The sequence below is a fragment of the Thunnus thynnus genome, chromosome 12 (assembly GCF_963924715.1).
Source record: "Thunnus thynnus chromosome 12, fThuThy2.1, whole genome shotgun sequence".
Taxonomy (NCBI): Eukaryota; Metazoa; Chordata; class Actinopteri; order Scombriformes; family Scombridae; genus Thunnus; species Thunnus thynnus.
In genome coordinates, this window is record NC_089528.1 from 8,089,711 (window position 1) to 8,106,849 (window position 17,139).

At 40.1% G+C, this 17,139-nt stretch overlaps 1 protein-coding gene across 2 annotated transcripts; it reads left to right on the forward strand.

The window, feature by feature from the left end:
• Positions 1-63: 63 nt before the first annotated feature.
• On the forward strand, positions 64-16,835 carry LOC137193739 (CTD small phosphatase-like protein). Of its 2 annotated transcripts, XM_067605093.1 has the most exons (8): positions 65-1,076; positions 9,217-9,374; positions 9,617-9,649; positions 10,774-10,875; positions 11,737-11,793; positions 12,269-12,361; positions 12,903-13,088; positions 13,537-16,835. In XM_067605093.1, the coding sequence occupies exons 1-8, from the start codon at positions 1,001-1,003 to the stop codon at positions 13,660-13,662; spliced, it is 831 nt and encodes a 276-aa protein (XP_067461194.1). In that variant the 5' UTR covers positions 65-1,000; the 3' UTR covers positions 13,663-16,835. The 2 variants fall into 2 exon arrangements, with proteins under 2 accessions (XP_067461195.1, XP_067461194.1); XM_067605094.1 differs by lacking the exon at positions 9,617-9,649 and having other exon boundaries at positions 64-1,076.
• Positions 16,836-17,139: the final 304 nt, after the last annotated feature.

Here is a 17,139-nt window from a genome sequence, read left to right on the forward strand (position 1 = left end):
GTGTATTTTTGTTTTATCATTATGAGTGCAGGGTATCCTTGAAGCATGCTTTCCTAATGTAGACACTAGGTGGCGATCTCGACCTTTCAAACCACTCACTAACAGGGAATTAAAAAAACACACACACACACACACACACACACATACACATACACACAGGGTTTTTTTGGATTAACATCAACTATTTGCTTGGATTCGTAAATTCTCGGGTACATACGAATACTTGGTCATACATAAACATGAAGTGCATTATGTTTAAACATATGCTGTGTTTTTTAAAATGTTAATAATAAAGAGCTATAATTTGTTGCGTGCGCCCCACAGTAATTATAGAGAGGAAGCTTGAGAAAGCCGGAGTCCAGCCAGCTGCATGGGTTGAGCAATGTAGTGCTGAGAATCCATCACAGAAACAAACCGCCCCCTCCCACTCCGATGCCCCCGCTTCAGATGCAACTCTAAATACATGAAGCCTCCATGTTGCACAGGGAATGTAGGGCCAGCTGATGTGAACTGTTTGCCTGAAAGTGGACGCTAACTTTACCGTTGTACAACTTGCGTCTGATTCATGTTTTTCGGGACAAGAAGAACAACCCTCTGACCGACGGGGCTAACCTGGTGTTTGCACCGTTGTTCCAGACGCGGCCTCACGGAGCTTTACAGCTAACTCGCTAACCCAGGCTACCTGCTAACTTCAGCTAGTGAGCGACTCAGCGGCGGTTGTTTTTTATTTTTGTTTTTTTGCTTTTTTTTGTCGTTGTTACCCACAAAAAATACTTGTCTGCAGCGATGGTATTTTTTTGCGGAGAGCCGTAAATGACAGCCGCTCATTGGCTTCCATTCACCACCGTGCTAGCTGGCTGGCTACCCCCGCTGCCACAGCGCCTCGCCTCGGACGGTTGCCGGGCTTTGTGGGCTAGCTGGTCATCTTAAACAGCTAGCTAACTGTAGCTAGCAAGCGAAGCAAGCCGACAAAACAAAAGAGGAATAACCACCCGTCTAAATGGACCACATGTCCATAATAACCCAAGTTTCCAACCCCAAGGAGGAGGAAATAATATCCTATAACCAGGAGAAAGGTAAGGGAAAGTCGAACTACTTTTCTCGACTGACGTTAGCTGTTAGCTCGCTGCTGTAGTAGTTGTGGACACTGGTTGCCTGCGTGTGATGGTCACATTAAAGGCTGAAAACAACCAGCGTTAGTTAAACTCTTTAGCAAGCAACAAGTTTATCAGAGGGGGCTTGTGCTGAATAAGTTATCGGTCTAGTTTAACGTTTGTATGCTGCTCAATACGAAGAGAGCTCCAGTGTCATGTCAATTTTATATTTGTGTAGCACTTTTCATACACAATGGCAGTTCAAGGTGCTTAACGTCAGCATAAACGCTATTGATCGACATGATAAAGTCGTTTTAAAGCAAAATTTAAACAATACAGAAATACAACAATTATAAATGAGCACCAAAATCAAACACACACACTCACACAAATAAATAATAATAAAAACATAATATTAAAAACGATAAAGAGTTGGAAAACCACACACAGTCAGGTAGGAAATTGGCTACACATAAGCCTGAGAAAACAGAAAGGTTTAAAGGTTTCTTTTAAACGTGGTAAGCGTTAAGTGTCTTCAGGTTTATCCCATTAACACTGGCTGAATTAAAGGTAGCTAACACATTTGTTGTCAAACAGTAACACTTGTTGTCCACACTGAGCTAAACCCAGTAATACCAAGTCTTTGCCTCTCAGTGATTGTGTTTTACACTTTTCTATGTGCGCTTTGGCTGAGTAATTGGACTATATGATTTGACAGGTAATTCCCCTGATGAATCATTACCACAAGAAGCTAGTAAAAAGTTCTTTGTGGTTTGGTCTGAGGGGAAGCAAAAACTTCACTGGGACGAAGCAAGTATGCGCAGAGAGAACTGTATCTGCTGCTAGTGTGTAAAATGTCAAGTGGATTATCACAGCATCTTCGTCCAGACGTGTGACTTTGTTGATGGAAAGCCACCAGGACTGTGATCAACTTGTTGGATGCACAGATTTACATTGCCATACGTTTGTCGTTTCCTGTTGATTACATCATATATATCAAATAAGACTGTGATGTATTTTGTGTCTTGTGTATTAATCAGTTCAATTAATTACCAGTTAAGCTCGTGTTTTCTTATTTTCTTATTTTAGCATAAATAGACTCCTAATAATGATTCACATGGGTGTGATCTCGGGATCCAAAATGGTTGTCATTTTCACTTAAAGTACATCTGTCATTGCTCTTGAAGTCTCCAGCCACACTTGAGCATAATGCAGCGGAGGTCAAAACTCTCCTTCAAGACACTAGCTGCTAATGTCCATTCATGCCCCCTCTCCGGGCTACTGTGACAGTTTCTGGGTCGCTCATACCCATGGGATGTGTATTAGTATCACATCTCAAACCCCACTTGTAATGTGAGAACTTGAGTCTTTCGAGAACAACAATGCCTTCTCCTCTGAGGGTAAAAGTAACCTCTATGGATTTTGTGTGACTTGAACATATGCAGGCGTCATGGGAGACTATCATTGCGGGTTTATGGGAGTTATAGGAGAATATAATTGCAGTGGTAGTAAAATATTCTGATTACTCTGCTATTACCCACAGTTTATAAACATCTTGATATATATTATATATATGAGACTATGTTCTTGTAAAAATATAAGTCGACATACAGCTGATTGTCTGAAAGGTATAGTAAGTGTTTTTTTTAGGGCTTGTTTGCATTGTATGAATCATAATTTGGCACTGGGAGTTTTGTGGTTGTGCTGGGAAAAGTGATGGTGAACTCATTTAGGGTTGCTGGATATGAGTAGTACTGAAATAATTAGTTAAGTGGTTAGTCGATAGGAAAAATCCTCTGCTAATGGTTAAAATGAATGAATGGTCTAAGTAACTTTTCCATGTAAATATGCCAGGCACTGGCAGGCTATGGCTTCATGAAAGCAGATTTTTCCTTTTTTTCATTTGTAAATATCTTTTTCTTTCCTTTTTGGTTGTAAGTCAGAAAAAAATAAGCAAATGTAAAGCGTCATTTGGCCTCAGGTAACTTTTGATGTACACTTGTGATTACTGTATAGACTAAATGAAAACATTGAAAGGTCAACACATGAATTGATAGTTTGATCTAGTGAGCAAGTAGAGTTTTATGTAGGGAGAAAACATTTGGTTTGTCTTCTTGAGATGAGGATTTGTAGCGTAGTGCTAGTTAAGGATGCACTTTAGCTCTTGTAAATGTCAGTAAACTCTTTCTAAAGGTTTTATTCTGTAATGACAATTTATCATGTCTTGGCTAGAGATAATGGGCCTACATTTAAAGTCTTGTTGATAGCAAACCTGACTCTGGTAGTGTTTAGTAATATCTCAAATTGTTTACAAACAGAGAAGTTTGAGTGGCACCACACACATAGTGGGGATTCATGACGTGACACCTAATGTTGGTCATGAGTAAGAGTGGTCTCGCAGGACACAGTTGAGTTTGAGGACAAAGTAGAGCAGTGATGTGTACTGTTTATTTCATTTTCTCTTAAGAATGAGTCAGAATCCCTCCCTTGGGGCTAAGCCAGATATTACCATCATTACAGGGATTGTATTGCCATCTCCATTCTTCAGTATGTTCTGGATATATTGAAAATGTCAAGGTTTGATTCTGAGGGGCATTGTCCTGGGCTCTGATATGAACAGGAATTTGAGAAGATCCAGATTTTTTTTGAACAGGTGCAATATTTCTGTCCACTCTGTCACAATCTGAGTTTACAACAGGATTCTCAGCTTTATTCCCTGAATTCAATATACAGTCAGCCAATGGTTTGACTGTCCTTGTTTATTACAGATCTTTTGACATGTAGCCTATCTAAGCAGCTGTCTTAGAGGAATTTAACAGGTAGTCTTCCATTGCTTGGAAAGGCTCCAAACTGTCTGGACAAAAATTGACCACCTTTGCTCTCAGTGTTCCTCCACTAGAAGTCTTACGACATGTGCCTGCCTTTTGCACTGTGTCGGCTGCCAAGCAGCAGCCTAAATATAGACTCGCTGCCCTGTTGGCCAGGGCACCACTGACCTCGAGGCCAAGTATAACTACTTGCAAAGATGACAATGATCATTTTCTTCATGCTGGCAGATATACTAGGCTTTAGTTTGGAAAAACAACTTTATTTTCAGAATAAGATAGTTGGGGCTGTGGTCTTAGTGGGTCTTTTTTTTTTCTTGTAGGGATTTTGGAGACTGATGTTGAAGGGGAGGTAGGGGTCAACTATTTAAAGTTGTCACTCGACTCAGAGTGGTTCACTTGGACCTTAATGTATCTGTGAGGTGAACTGGTGCCTCTTACATGATCCCTTCACCCTTATGAAAAATACTCCTCCATGGTCACGTAATCCTGGATGTTTGTGATGATTGATTTAAAGGAGAGTAATAAGCACTGAGCAACACAGTTGTTTATTGGCTTTCACTGCAATTTCAACCAGACAGTTTTTGTTATCTCTCAAACATATTAGTCTGTGGGAATATGAAGCCCCTCTGGCGCTTCTCTTAAAACAGTGATTTACAAAATTTATGGGATGTCATTGGGAAAGTAGTTATTTTCATTCAAACATACAAAGATGAGCAGGTTAATTGAGAGAATTAGTTAAATAAAATGTTCAAGTATAATTGTATGTATTGTTCTTCATTGCTATGAAAACATTTTTTTCAACTGGAAATGTTAGGTCAGTGCTGTCATGTCACAGCAAGAAGTCCTTGGGTTTAAAGCCACAGGCCAGCAGGGGCCTCCCTGTGTGGAGTCTGCATGTTCTCCCCATGACTGCATAGGTTTCCTCGGGGTATTCTGGGTTTTCCTCCAACAGCCCAAAGACATGGAGGTTAAGTAAACAAGTGGTTCTAAGTTGCCTGTAGGTGTGAATGTTAGTGGAAAATGTTGTTTGTCTTTATGATCCAGCCCTGTGACAGATTGACGACCTCTTGTCCAGCGTGTGTTATGTTGGGCTCCAGCCCCCTGCATCCTGTGCAGTGTTAGTATGTATAGAAAATGAACGGATGGATGAATGTGTTACTATCAAATGCATGATTTACTATCAGATTTATGTTTACAGTTTTTTTGCCCCATTTTTCTCCATGTTTTGAATTAATAATCAATTTTTGGGATTGTCGCAATGTTAGATGTTGTCTGGGGTCAATAAGTGTATTAAAACACCTTTCAATGGTTGTGGGAATAATGACAGGCTCCAATCATGTCTTTTGATTCTAGTTAGTTGAGGCCACTGTTTTGTTAACATTGCACAGTGAATTGTATCTTCTAAAACTTTTGACGATTGATATACTTTACATTGGTTGTGGAGTTAAAAGTTTCACACATGATGGACTTTAAGAGCTTATTATCTCACTGCAGAGCTGAGGCCTGCTCTGATAGCTGCTGGTGTCGTAGCCAGACCTCATTCTCAAACATTCCTCATACTTGTGGACATGTTTTGTTTAGAGGTGATAAAAGAGGTTGCTTGCATTGCTTCCTCTTGAAACAACAGTTGCCCTGTATAGTCTGCAGATACTTGTATTCTGCTTGATATCAGACTTTTTAAAAGCAAACTATTTACATTGTAGATGAAACACCGTCTTCTGAAGTCGTCTTTGTTTGGTCCTGTGCTGTTGGGCCCATTTCTTTGCAAACCTTTTCATACTAAGCAACTGTGTGTTTGTGATGCCGATGGGATGCTTAACTCCATGATTTGCAGATTGAGTAGATTTTTTTGTAGGTACTGTACTCTACTGAATGTGTGTATTTACTCAACATATTAACATTAACATGTGGAGAACAAGTCTGCTTTAAGATTTTGTAGTCTTGCTTAGATAAATGCTCATTGCACCACCTGGCCCAAGTAGAAAGTGTTAAGATTGTACTACGCTGCTGACAGCAGGCGCTGTGGAAGTGATTAAGCTTCTCACTGTGCAGGGCTAGCCTTTATCTAAAGCTATATGATGTGTCAACAACCATGAGTCTAGGACACAACATTCAGTCCTTGGCAACAGAGAGAGGTGGCTAACACTTTTCCTGGTCAGACCCCTGCTAAAAGTTGTTGTCACACCTACTGATTAATGATTTACAGTGTGTTGGTGTGTGTGTTGTCAGTGTAGAGCTGAATATAGCTGAAAGGCACAAGACCAAGAAGAATCATAGCAGGGGATATTTTGCTGTGTCACATAAAGGCTTAATGTTGTTTGTTGAGCTTTGAAACATATTGTGGGAAAGATGTTGATAATGCAACTGAACTCTGACTTGTAACTTAATGTTTTTTACCCTCTGATCAGTGAACTGTTACCCTCCGTTCATCCAACCCAGGTGTTTTAGGCCCAGTTCTGCTTGGTGCATGACTCAGTAGTCCTGGGTGTTTTCTTTGGGTCTTTTGTGCAGGAATCAGTACTACGGCCGGTTGTAGTGATGAGTCACAGGAAACTGACAAATGCCTCACTGTCCTATTTTTACTGTAGTACAGAGCTAAAATGACAAGATGAAGTCCGGTTTCATGAAAAGAATTTGTGTGGTGCTGCTGATTGGGTTATTTTTAGATTGAAACCAAGCTTACTGTGGCAGATATCTCAGTGTCACTCTCTAACTAAAGCAAGGGCATCAGAGAGAGAAATCTGGTTAGTTTTCCTTTGAGGTTATTTCAGAGTTCCTAGAAGAAAGCATTTTTATAATTTTATGCTCTGGTGATATCTCCAAACAAATCTCTAAATCAGTTTATTGCTTTGGTATTTGGTGGTTTATGCAGTGTTTTCTGATGGATTATGTCAGATGGGGGCCTTTGTGCTTATTGGTATAAAAGCAACATTGGCGGTGTCAGGATTTTTTTCTGTATCGTTGCTGTTTCTTTCTTCTTTGTTAGCACTTGCAGTATACAATATTGTTTTGGACACTAAGAAAATGGGATACAGTTTTCCTGAAAGATTTCTTTAGGATTTAGTGATGGGTGTGGGCTGTTTCTTCTGAGACTTATCTGATGTCACTCTGTTCACTAAAAGTTGCTTATATGTGTGATGATTCTTTCCAGAAAGGTGTGGATATTGTCAGAGTCAGAAACATTTAAAAAACAAAACCTTCGACTAAACAAATAATACACTAGTACTGAACAATTAATCAAAATATGATCAAAATCGCAAATTGGCCAAGTGCAGTATCCAGATCGCAGGAGCTGCAATTTTTTGATTAAAAGTAAAATGTGTCACAACATAGCATTTCTAAATGAAGCGTTGTGGCCCACAAATCATGTTCACCAGACGTAAGTGAACATGCTTGTCTGGTACAGACCCCAGTAGAATCACATCATCATCATCATCATCATTTTCATACACATATATATATATATATATATATATATATATATATATATATATATATATATATATATATATATATATATATATATATATATATATATATATATATTTGTTGTTGTTGTTGTTGTTGTTTGTTTGTTTGTTTTTTGTGAAAATGAAATGCTAAAATTACCATTTCCACTAAAATCATGACTCGTATTGCAATTGCAATATCTGTCAAAATAATTGCAATATGATTTTTTTTTTGTTGCATCGTTCTGTCCTATAATACACCCAAAAAAACAAATAAATAAAAGATCAGTTCTGCAAAAACTGCAGAGTAATTCAACCAACAATCAATGCAAGTTAGCCTGTTCGATACTGTAATAACGGTGTCACTAATAGCCAGATGAGTCATACAACTCTGTCACTAGTGAATGTGTGCAATTCCCTGCATTTAGTTTTATGTTACTTTAGTCACTAAATGCTTTAATGTTATTTCCTCGTTGATGGATGCATATTGTACTCAATGTGTCTTGGGTTGAAGGAGCTTGTGTCAGTGATAAGATATTTTCTAAATACCCAGCACAGTGTGCTTTCACTCAAGAAGTAATTAATTTGACTGGAAGCCAGCGATGGAGGGAAATGACTGAGATTGGGGAGTGCAGAAAGTGTTTTATGTAGCATGCCATCGCTCTGTCAGTGTCTGATACCTTTCCTGCACTTAGGAGTATTTATAGCTGTAGAATATAGTATTTAAGTAATCTTCTTAAAACAAATAATGTGTTGACTCCACATTAAGCTGTTGCATGACATGATATGATGCTCAGGCTGCCTTTTTGGCCTCTAGATACCGTGATATGCAGGAATGTTTAGTAGGAAAAATACTTGACACAGCTGGAATGAATTAAAAATAATTCTTGTATATGTAAGTTGTCAAAGTTGTGTTGTTTACTGATAAATGTTGTGGTAGCTTGCCTTTATGAGAAGTCAGTTGCCGTATTCATCATTTGCTGTATTTCATCAGGCATAGCATTTCCAATGAAGAAATGTCTGATGGGTATTTGTTTAAGGTCAGGAGTACAAAGTGGCACGATACCAAGATGCCAAAAGACATGACATAATGCTATTTGCTCTTTGCTGGTCTTCAGTTGCAAAAGCATTCTGGTTGTGTGAGCCGAGGGGTTGAGCAGGGGGGACTAATGGGTGGAGAGGAATGCAGCCTTGTATAGGCTCTGCAGGGTCGGAGAGCCTCCCACCTCCTCCTCCCTCCCCTCGTCTCTTGTGCGTGTCCAGGGCTGCTTCAGTCACTCACCTGCCAGCTGAAACATGGGAGGGAAACATAAGCAAGCTTTCGAAATGGAGACTTGTAGGCCAATCAGGGACAGGCGCGATGGCAGGGCTAAAAGGAAGAGGGCGGGGTGTGCAGCTTCCAACTTGTCACTATTAATAAAAGCTCAGTGTCTCATTTAGGCCCTGCTCCGTAGTCCTGGAATGAGAGGCGATGAGCAATCAGAGCAGAGTGTGCTCTGAACTGTCACTATGTGTGACCGATGAAGTCACCCGGCAAGCCAAGTTATTTTCTGATCAGTGGTTCTGCCAGGCCTGGTCAACAAGACCTGCACTTAATGCCATTTAATCACAATGTCAAGGTCTTCAGGTGATTCAGTGCAGCTCACAGCATTGTGGTCACTGAGGAGAATTGTAATGAACACATAACAGTTTTGTCCTAGAAGCAGCGTCCACAGCTTAGCATGCAAATGACAATAAATGCTTTCTAGCTTCAGCCTGCTCCATTTTTTATGACAGAACAGTTTCGATTTGCATGTTCGCTTGTTCACTCTCCGCTCTCCCAACCCCCTCCTGTTGTTTTGACAGCATCCCAGTCCAACAGCAGCCTAAAGAAGCAGAGGAGCCGCAGCATCTTCAGCTCATTCTTCTGCTGCTTCCGCAACTACAATGTGGAGCCGCCAGCCACCAATACCAACACCAGCTCCCTGCCTCCACCTGTTGAGGAGAACGGATCGCCTCCCAAGGTGAGCTGCTGCTCCACTGAACACATGATAATTGTATTATGAAACTCCAGGAATATTACAGTCTGCATATGTTTGGAAGTGTTTTTATTTGTTGTAAAGTGTCTCTTTGTGTGAATATTGTTTTTCTTTTCTTTTTCTTTTCTTTATCTTCGTGGATCCTTTGTTTTTTTTGCCCTTTTTATTCTCCTTCCTACCCCTCACCCTGTTTTTGTATGTGCGTGTCTATCTCTTTTGTGTTGTAGTGTGACCAGGTCGAGGTCATCCCTGTCCCTAGTGTATGTATCGCCTTTTTTCTTTTCCTTTGCATGCAGGCTGAGTGGGCTGGTGCTGGCACATCCTGTCTGTGTGGGCTCCAGTGCTCCTCAGAGAGCTTTAGCTCTGCTACCATACTGCGGTTCATTTTCAGCCGATCGTAGCACTGGCTGTGTGGAAGGTGCATATGCACCTATGGGTTGAAATGGTGCCTCAATGCCTGATCTGCATGAGTGACACTTGGTGGTTTGTATGCCTTCAGAAATACTGTGACACTAACTGTCTAACAAGTTAAAAGCAAAACTGTTTTCAATTAATCGCTTCAGGTGCTTCCATGCAAGAAGTAATCCACTTCTTATGCTGCTTATCCGTTGTAATTGAATAAAAATGAGAGTTAAGCTCCACAGAAGCTCCTAGTCTTTAGCTTTGCTCTCATAAAGAAGGGGTGAAACTAATTTATCCTATCACTCAAGGAGTTAGATGTGATCTTGTTATCTGATGGTCTAAACAACATACCAGTCAAATCACACATAAGTGACCCTATAAAGCTCAACTCCTCCCATCCATTAAATGTGAATGAATTTTTAATACAGCACCGTTCCTGCGCTGATTCATAGTTCCCACAAGAGCTCATCATATCATGTTCACACATAATGCATATTGGCGTTTTTAAAGTGGTTCTGTTTAAATTTGAGTGATTTCAATGACACTGGGACTGCTCTACCGCAGCAACTGCTAACCTTTGCATGGCCTTTGTCTGCCAGAATGTATAAAAAGTTGTATTCAATCTCCACAGATCTGACAAAAATCTAAGGGGATTTAAGGCATCATTACTTTCTGAGTAGGTGGCTGCAGCAGAGGAATGTCCAGTGTTGAAAAATCCCAGGTCTTGTCATCTTGAAGCTATGGGCCCATGAAACGCTCCATTTCAGACATCTCAGCTGCATTGTGACTCATGAAAATACTCCTTCTTGACATGGTGTTTGCTTTTTTGCTCAGCCTCACACCCTAATTTATGCAAAGTATATGTTTTCTGTCAGTCTTTCTCTCTCTTGCTGTCTCTGCCTGTCCTTCTCACTGTGTCTTTTGTTAAAACCCCCGCCCTCTCTCCATACATCTGACATTATCTGCTTTGTCTACCCCGCAGCCACCAGCCAAATACCTCCTACCAGAGATGAAAATATCTGACTATGGCAAAAAGTGTGTTGTGATTGACTTGGATGAAACGCTCGTCCATAGCTCATTCAAGGTAAGCAGAGGTTAAAGCTCAAATTGAGGATTACTAATGATGTGTGGCACAGTTGTGAACCGGATAAGACCCTCCATGTTAGAAAAATGCAGTCTATAGTTGGTGTGACTATGGACATTTTTACTCAGAAAATACAATTTGTGATTTGGAAAAAATCATAACTTTAACTACCCTGAGAACATTTAAGTGCTTTTTATATGAGCATTGTATGCCTTGCCCTGAGAGTAATACATACTGTATATCTATCTTTATAATTGACTACATATCTAAAGCTCAGCCAATAACTCGCAGGAGTTAAAAGCTGTGTTAAATCCATTAGATCGGCGTGTAAACAAAGCCAGGAGAGGAGCAGGTGGTGGAGAATGTGCTGTAGTAAGAACAAGGTTGATAAAACAGCATTGATTGTTCCTAAGAGTAAGAGCAGGATGGTAATATGAAAGTCTGAAGGCAGACTGCATTTAATACAGCACGTTCTTTAACCTTAACAAGCATCATAACCTGTCAAAACTTTATAAAGAATAGTAGTAGTAGTAACCTACGTGGCTTTTGTGTTGCACATAATATCTTCTTCCTGTTTACTCTTCTCCTTTTTCTTTTACCTTAACTCATCCTCCCGCTGTTCACTTCCTGTCTGAGGGCGACCACTTCATTGTCTGTTGAGTTAGATTACCAGAGACTTTTCAGAAGAATGAGGAGGAATTTGTTTTGGCAAAAAGGGGACTGATTATTTTCTTCACTCTGCCAGAAATTTTACAATCTGAGTTTTAGTGTTCCTAGCAGGACCTCTGCTGGTCAGCTGTAGTACTGCACCAACAGTTTGAATGACAAGGATGTGCTTCTGTGATGTGTTTCTTCTTACAGCCCATCAGCAATGCTGATTTCATAGTTCCAGTGGAGATCGATGGTACCGTTCATCAGGTATTGTACACACACACACACACACACACACAAAACCTTTTCATTTAAGTTCACGTTTTTATCAGGATGCCACTTTGTTCCTATGAGAAGATCCTGAAGAGAATGGCTGTGATCCAGTTCAAGTAATCCAGGATAGGCTGTGTGTATCCTGGTTGGCCTATTCAAGATTACTTGCACTGGATGGCAGCCACTGGACTGGTGAGGGGACAAAAGAGAGGATGACATCTAAATTGTGAGTGAGAATGATGATATTCAGAGTTGGTGGTCTTTTTAAAGAAATTAAATAACAGGCAACTTTCAGGGGCAATCCTCAAAAGACAATTATTGTACAGAACATCACCCTGTCTTGATATATCAATAAGTCACTTGGTGAAGGTTGTAGTAAATTTCACTCCCCTCATTATTAATCTGTTTGTGTGTTGCTCATGTTGCATCATATATCCTGTATCTCTCTAACCTGTGGTGTGTCCTGCAGGTGTATGTGCTGAAACGACCCCACGTGGATGAGTTTCTTCAAAAGATGGGAGAGCTATTTGAATGTGTGCTGTTTACAGCCAGTCTTGCCAAGGTGTGTTAAGACTCATACAGGTTTCCAGTTCTGACATGTGTTTTGCTTACAAGCCAGTGACAGCTAAGTTCTGGTCTGTAATTTTTATCTGCTCCTGCTGTCTAAACTTTTTACACTTCCTCTGCTTCACTGTCCATCTGTCTCTCACATCTTTGCCAATAAAATGGGGGTAAGTTTAAAGAATGAGACAGAAATAACCACGTTAAGGGCCTGATGTCTGTGTAGTGTCAAACATTGTTCATGCTGAGTTAAAAGCTAGACGTCAGCGGTGCTTGTTGTGTAAGTAGTATTTCCTGAGGCGTCTTCCCTGTCAGGTAAACACAACCGTTAAGGATAACCTGCTCTGCTTCCTTTAGGAAGTCTAGCGTTTAGCCTCTGCAGGTTGTTTTATTAGTGCTGTAGTTTAGGTGTATGATTGCGAAATCCAGCACTACCTATTGATTGTGTCGTTTGCAGTTATATGGCAGTGAAATTCAGGATAAATATAACATTTGTCTTTACAGCACAGTAACAGTTCTCTGTTTTTGTTTGGCTTGGACAGTATGCAGACCCTGTGGCAGACCTGCTGGACCAGTGGGGTGTGTTTCGAGCACGACTCTTCAGAGAATCCTGCGTTTTTCACAGAGGGAACTATGTTAAAGACCTCAGCCGGCTGGGACGAGAGCTCAGCAACGTCATCATTGTTGACAATTCACCCGCCTCTTACATTTTCCACCCAGAAAACGCTGTGAGTTCCTTTGGCAAAAACAGAGGCTTTAGCACCATGTCGGTATTAATAAAAGTTCATGTAACATTTTGTTGACACTACTTCTGTTACACTCTGGATGTGTCTTGCCACCAAGGAGTCACAGGCTTCTACAGTTTGCTGCTAAACTAAAATCCATGATCTTATAATATGTGTATTATACTTTTCCTATCATTACTTTATAATGCAACTTCATCAGAACTGAAAGTGAAGGGTATCTGCGTGGCCTGTGGTATTGCTGCAATGACAGTCTGGCAGATTAAAATGCTAAAAGAAGGAAATCATTGATATCACTGGCTGAATAATAACATGTCAGTTATATTAAAAAAGCTGTTCCTGTGTTTGCTTGAGCACTGTGGTAATTTTGGTGGCAGAATCTTACTCGCTAGTAAACAAACGCTAACTTCAGGTGGTTTTCTGGTCTCCTCAGGTCCCAGTCCAGTCCTGGTTTGACGATATGAATGACACAGAGCTCCTGGACCTGCTGCCTTTCTTTGAGGGACTCAGCAAAGAAGAAGAGGTTTACGGAGTCCTTCAGAATCTAAGAAGCAGGTAGCAGGACACACCACAGCACCGCCTGTGCTCTCCATCCTCCTCTCTGTCGATCTCTGCCCCTCTCCACACCACGTCTCTCAGACTCAGGCAGATCCTCCCACACGCGCCCCTCTTGTCTCTGCCCCAAGGGGACGCCTCGGAGTCTCACTGTGGAAACCTTCTGTCCCCCCGTCTCCGCTCTCATCTCCTGGTGACTGGCTGCCTTCTGAGTGCCATCAGAAAAAAAACAAACAAACACTTAATATCCCAGGAGCACTGTGTTTCACAAAAACCACATCAGAAAGTGTACAGAGCATCCTAAGTTGATAGTATTGGGGACAAAATGCTAAGAGGAATGAACTCTGGTCTTTATTTTCAAACCAACAAAGTTTTACTATTTGGTGAAGTGCTTATTTTAAAACCAAAAAAAAAAAAAAAACAACTTTTCGTCTCAAACTTCTTTTGTGGTACCACACAAAAGTCTGAAAAGATTTTGTCCTTGTATTGTTGCTATGCAGGCAGTTTCTGGTAGTAGAAAGGACTGTGATTCTCTTTTCTTACTGAATGAAGTGCCTTGTGTGAATGTTGTTTATATGGGGAGATATTTTGTACATGGCATATTTCCAGAGTACTTCAGTCTTTTCACACACAATATGCTTTAAAGTGGACACAGAAGTATCTACATAAAAGTTTTACTTTTGTTTATTTTTTTGATCATCAAACGCTGGGTAAATGTCTCCATATTATTCTTTTTTTCCCAGTATGCTTGTGCCATTATATAGATGTGACTTTGTTTCTTTCTGCTTTCATTATGCATAGAACTAGTTAATTTGTTTTAGGCAAAGGAGTACGTTTGCAATTGTGAACCTTAAACCCCACCTACAAGTCATTCTTTACACTTGATGGTTTTGATCTGAAAGCTCAGATAAAATGTGCCATTTATTTTTCTGTCTCTCCCACTTTACTCCCCCTTTTCTCATTTTATTATTTGCCAAATAAGGACGATATTTTTTAACAGGCTTCATATCTTTAACAGGGGTTCAGCTACAACTGTTAAACCATTAGTAGTGAGTATAGCATTATAGGTTTTATTAATTTGACAAATAGGTGTCAAATTCATGTGTATGTTTTTAATGTTTTGAGGTTCTTTGTCATGTCATGCTTATCATACGGCTAGCTTTAAGCCTACATTTAAAGTTTTTTTTTGTTTTGTTCTTGTTTTTTGGCACACATAAGTGGTGCAGCTTCACCCACAGGGGATGATCTTTCTCCAGAATTGTGCACAGTTGCAAAGGTATCCCTTTTGTTGTTTCAAATGGTCTGGGATCTTACAGTGAGTGGGTCGAGTGCCATGCTTCTTCTTTTTTTTTTTTTTTTCTTCATGAGGTTAGTGTCTTTAGGGAATATAGAATAGTGTCGGATCGAGTCTGGACAGAGTTAAAATCACACCACGCTCCTCCTGATTTACATCCAGTGATGGTCTGGCCTCGTCCAGCCCTGGTATGAAACCAGTGGAGACGACGTGTGTGGTGTTTACCTTCCCAGACTCTTTTTAACTGCTCTTCACCTCAGTGCCTATGTTTGAGAGGAGCCACGCAAACCGAATGCTGCAACATTTGCTACCATGGCAATAACCTTTTTGGGGGGAGATCTCCATCCTAAGTGTTTGGTTTGGGTGTCTAGAGCACTTCACAAGGATAGCCAGTATACCAGTAGTTTGGTCGACAGTAGGGCTGGCCCAGTTAACACAGCGATTGTCAGTGTTCGCGTATGAACCTTCAAACTCACATTTTTCAAATTGTTTGATACAAAAACTGGATAATTTAGTCCTTTAGTCATTTTTTAGAATAAAATATAAATTATTAGAATGTCAAAATTTTTTTTTTTTTTTTTCAAAATAAAATACTGAAACAACTTGAATGTTGCTCGGTCAATTTCCGCAACAGCAGCCAAACGACCTTGTATAGTTACCTTGTAGTTTTCAGCTTGTGTTGTGGAAGAAAGTAAAAAAAAAAAAGGACGCCTTCCAAACCTACAGATGGGTGCTGAGTCCCGGCCCATCCAAATGTTAGGGGCCAGCTCTAAATGAAACACTACTGGGACACTGCAAAACACTGAAGAACCTCATCATGGCATTGATGCCTTACTGCCTGCACAGGCACAAAGCAATGTTTCTTCATTAATTCCAAGGTTACAACTACAGGTTTCAGCATTGTCTCATTAGTATTTTCTTTACAGAGTGTAGAACCGGTTCGGCCGTATATGTAGACCGTATATGGTCAGGTGCGTTAACATTGTGAAACAATAAAATAAAGCAATGAAGCACGAAAAATCTGCGGTGCCATCTCGGGATTGTACACTCAACAAACCTCATTTGCTTTGTTGCTTGGTTTATGGGTCATGATGTTATATTAAAAAGACCTTCACTACTTCATAATTTCCACCTTTTTTTCTAGTTGAAAGGCTACTGCTGCTGCTTCAGGCGTATTAGAATATTTTCTTTCTTTTGCATAAGCATTTTGAAAACATTTGTGTTGGTAGTGAGCGTTCTGCTCATGATGATGGTTTCAGTGCAATGTCCTTTTTATAAGAAGTGTTTGACCGACTCTTCTCGACCTCTCAATGATTACCTTTCTCTGAAGATGTTTGTATCATTGTGATATTTTTCTACCTACCTTTTGTCAGTATTTGGTTTAAAAAGTTGCATATTACCCATTGTATCCAGCTTTTTTTTTTTTTCTCCCTCTTCCTTTTAGATCTGTAATGTCCCCCTCTTGCCTTTGGTAAGAATTCTCAGTCAGGTCTCGTCTTTCCTATCAGGGGACATGTGTGTGTGTGTGTGTGTGTGTGTGTGTGTGTGTGTGCGTGTGTGTGTGTGTGTGCGCGTGCACAGGCATCTTGTTTGTGCTTCCTTACAGGTTTTCTTTGTGTATCACCTCACTCATAATCACACATTCATCATTTTGTATTGATTTTAACACCAAAGTTCTAAAACACTTGAGTTTAAGTCACTGTGCTTTTTCTTTGGTTAGTTTTATTATTTTGGGGGGGGGGGTCAGGTTCTTCACTTTTTTTTTTTTTTTTTTTTTTTAAACACTTGTCAGGTCTTGTTGGCTTACTTTGAGCGTTGGCAGTGTGTTGTCATCCTGAGCATCAGTTTTTTCTTTCTTTCCATAATAAAAGGCTTCATTGAAACTATTTTGTCATGTCTATTTTTTTTTTTTTTTTTATCAACGTCTATTGTGATACATGAATTAAGGCCAAAGATCATCACTTTAAACTGGTGTGATTGAGGTTTCCACTATCTCTGTACCTGATAGGATCTATTAACTCCAAAAATCATGAGAGAATGTTATGTGTCCTTTTAATACATGTTATAGTGAACTTCATCATTTGTTTTTGCCACAGTTCCTTCATGTCACAATAAAGCACATTTTTATGGAAAAATGTTGCTGTCTTCTGTCAGCAGAGCAGTGCAGCCAACTCAGTGAGTTCATGT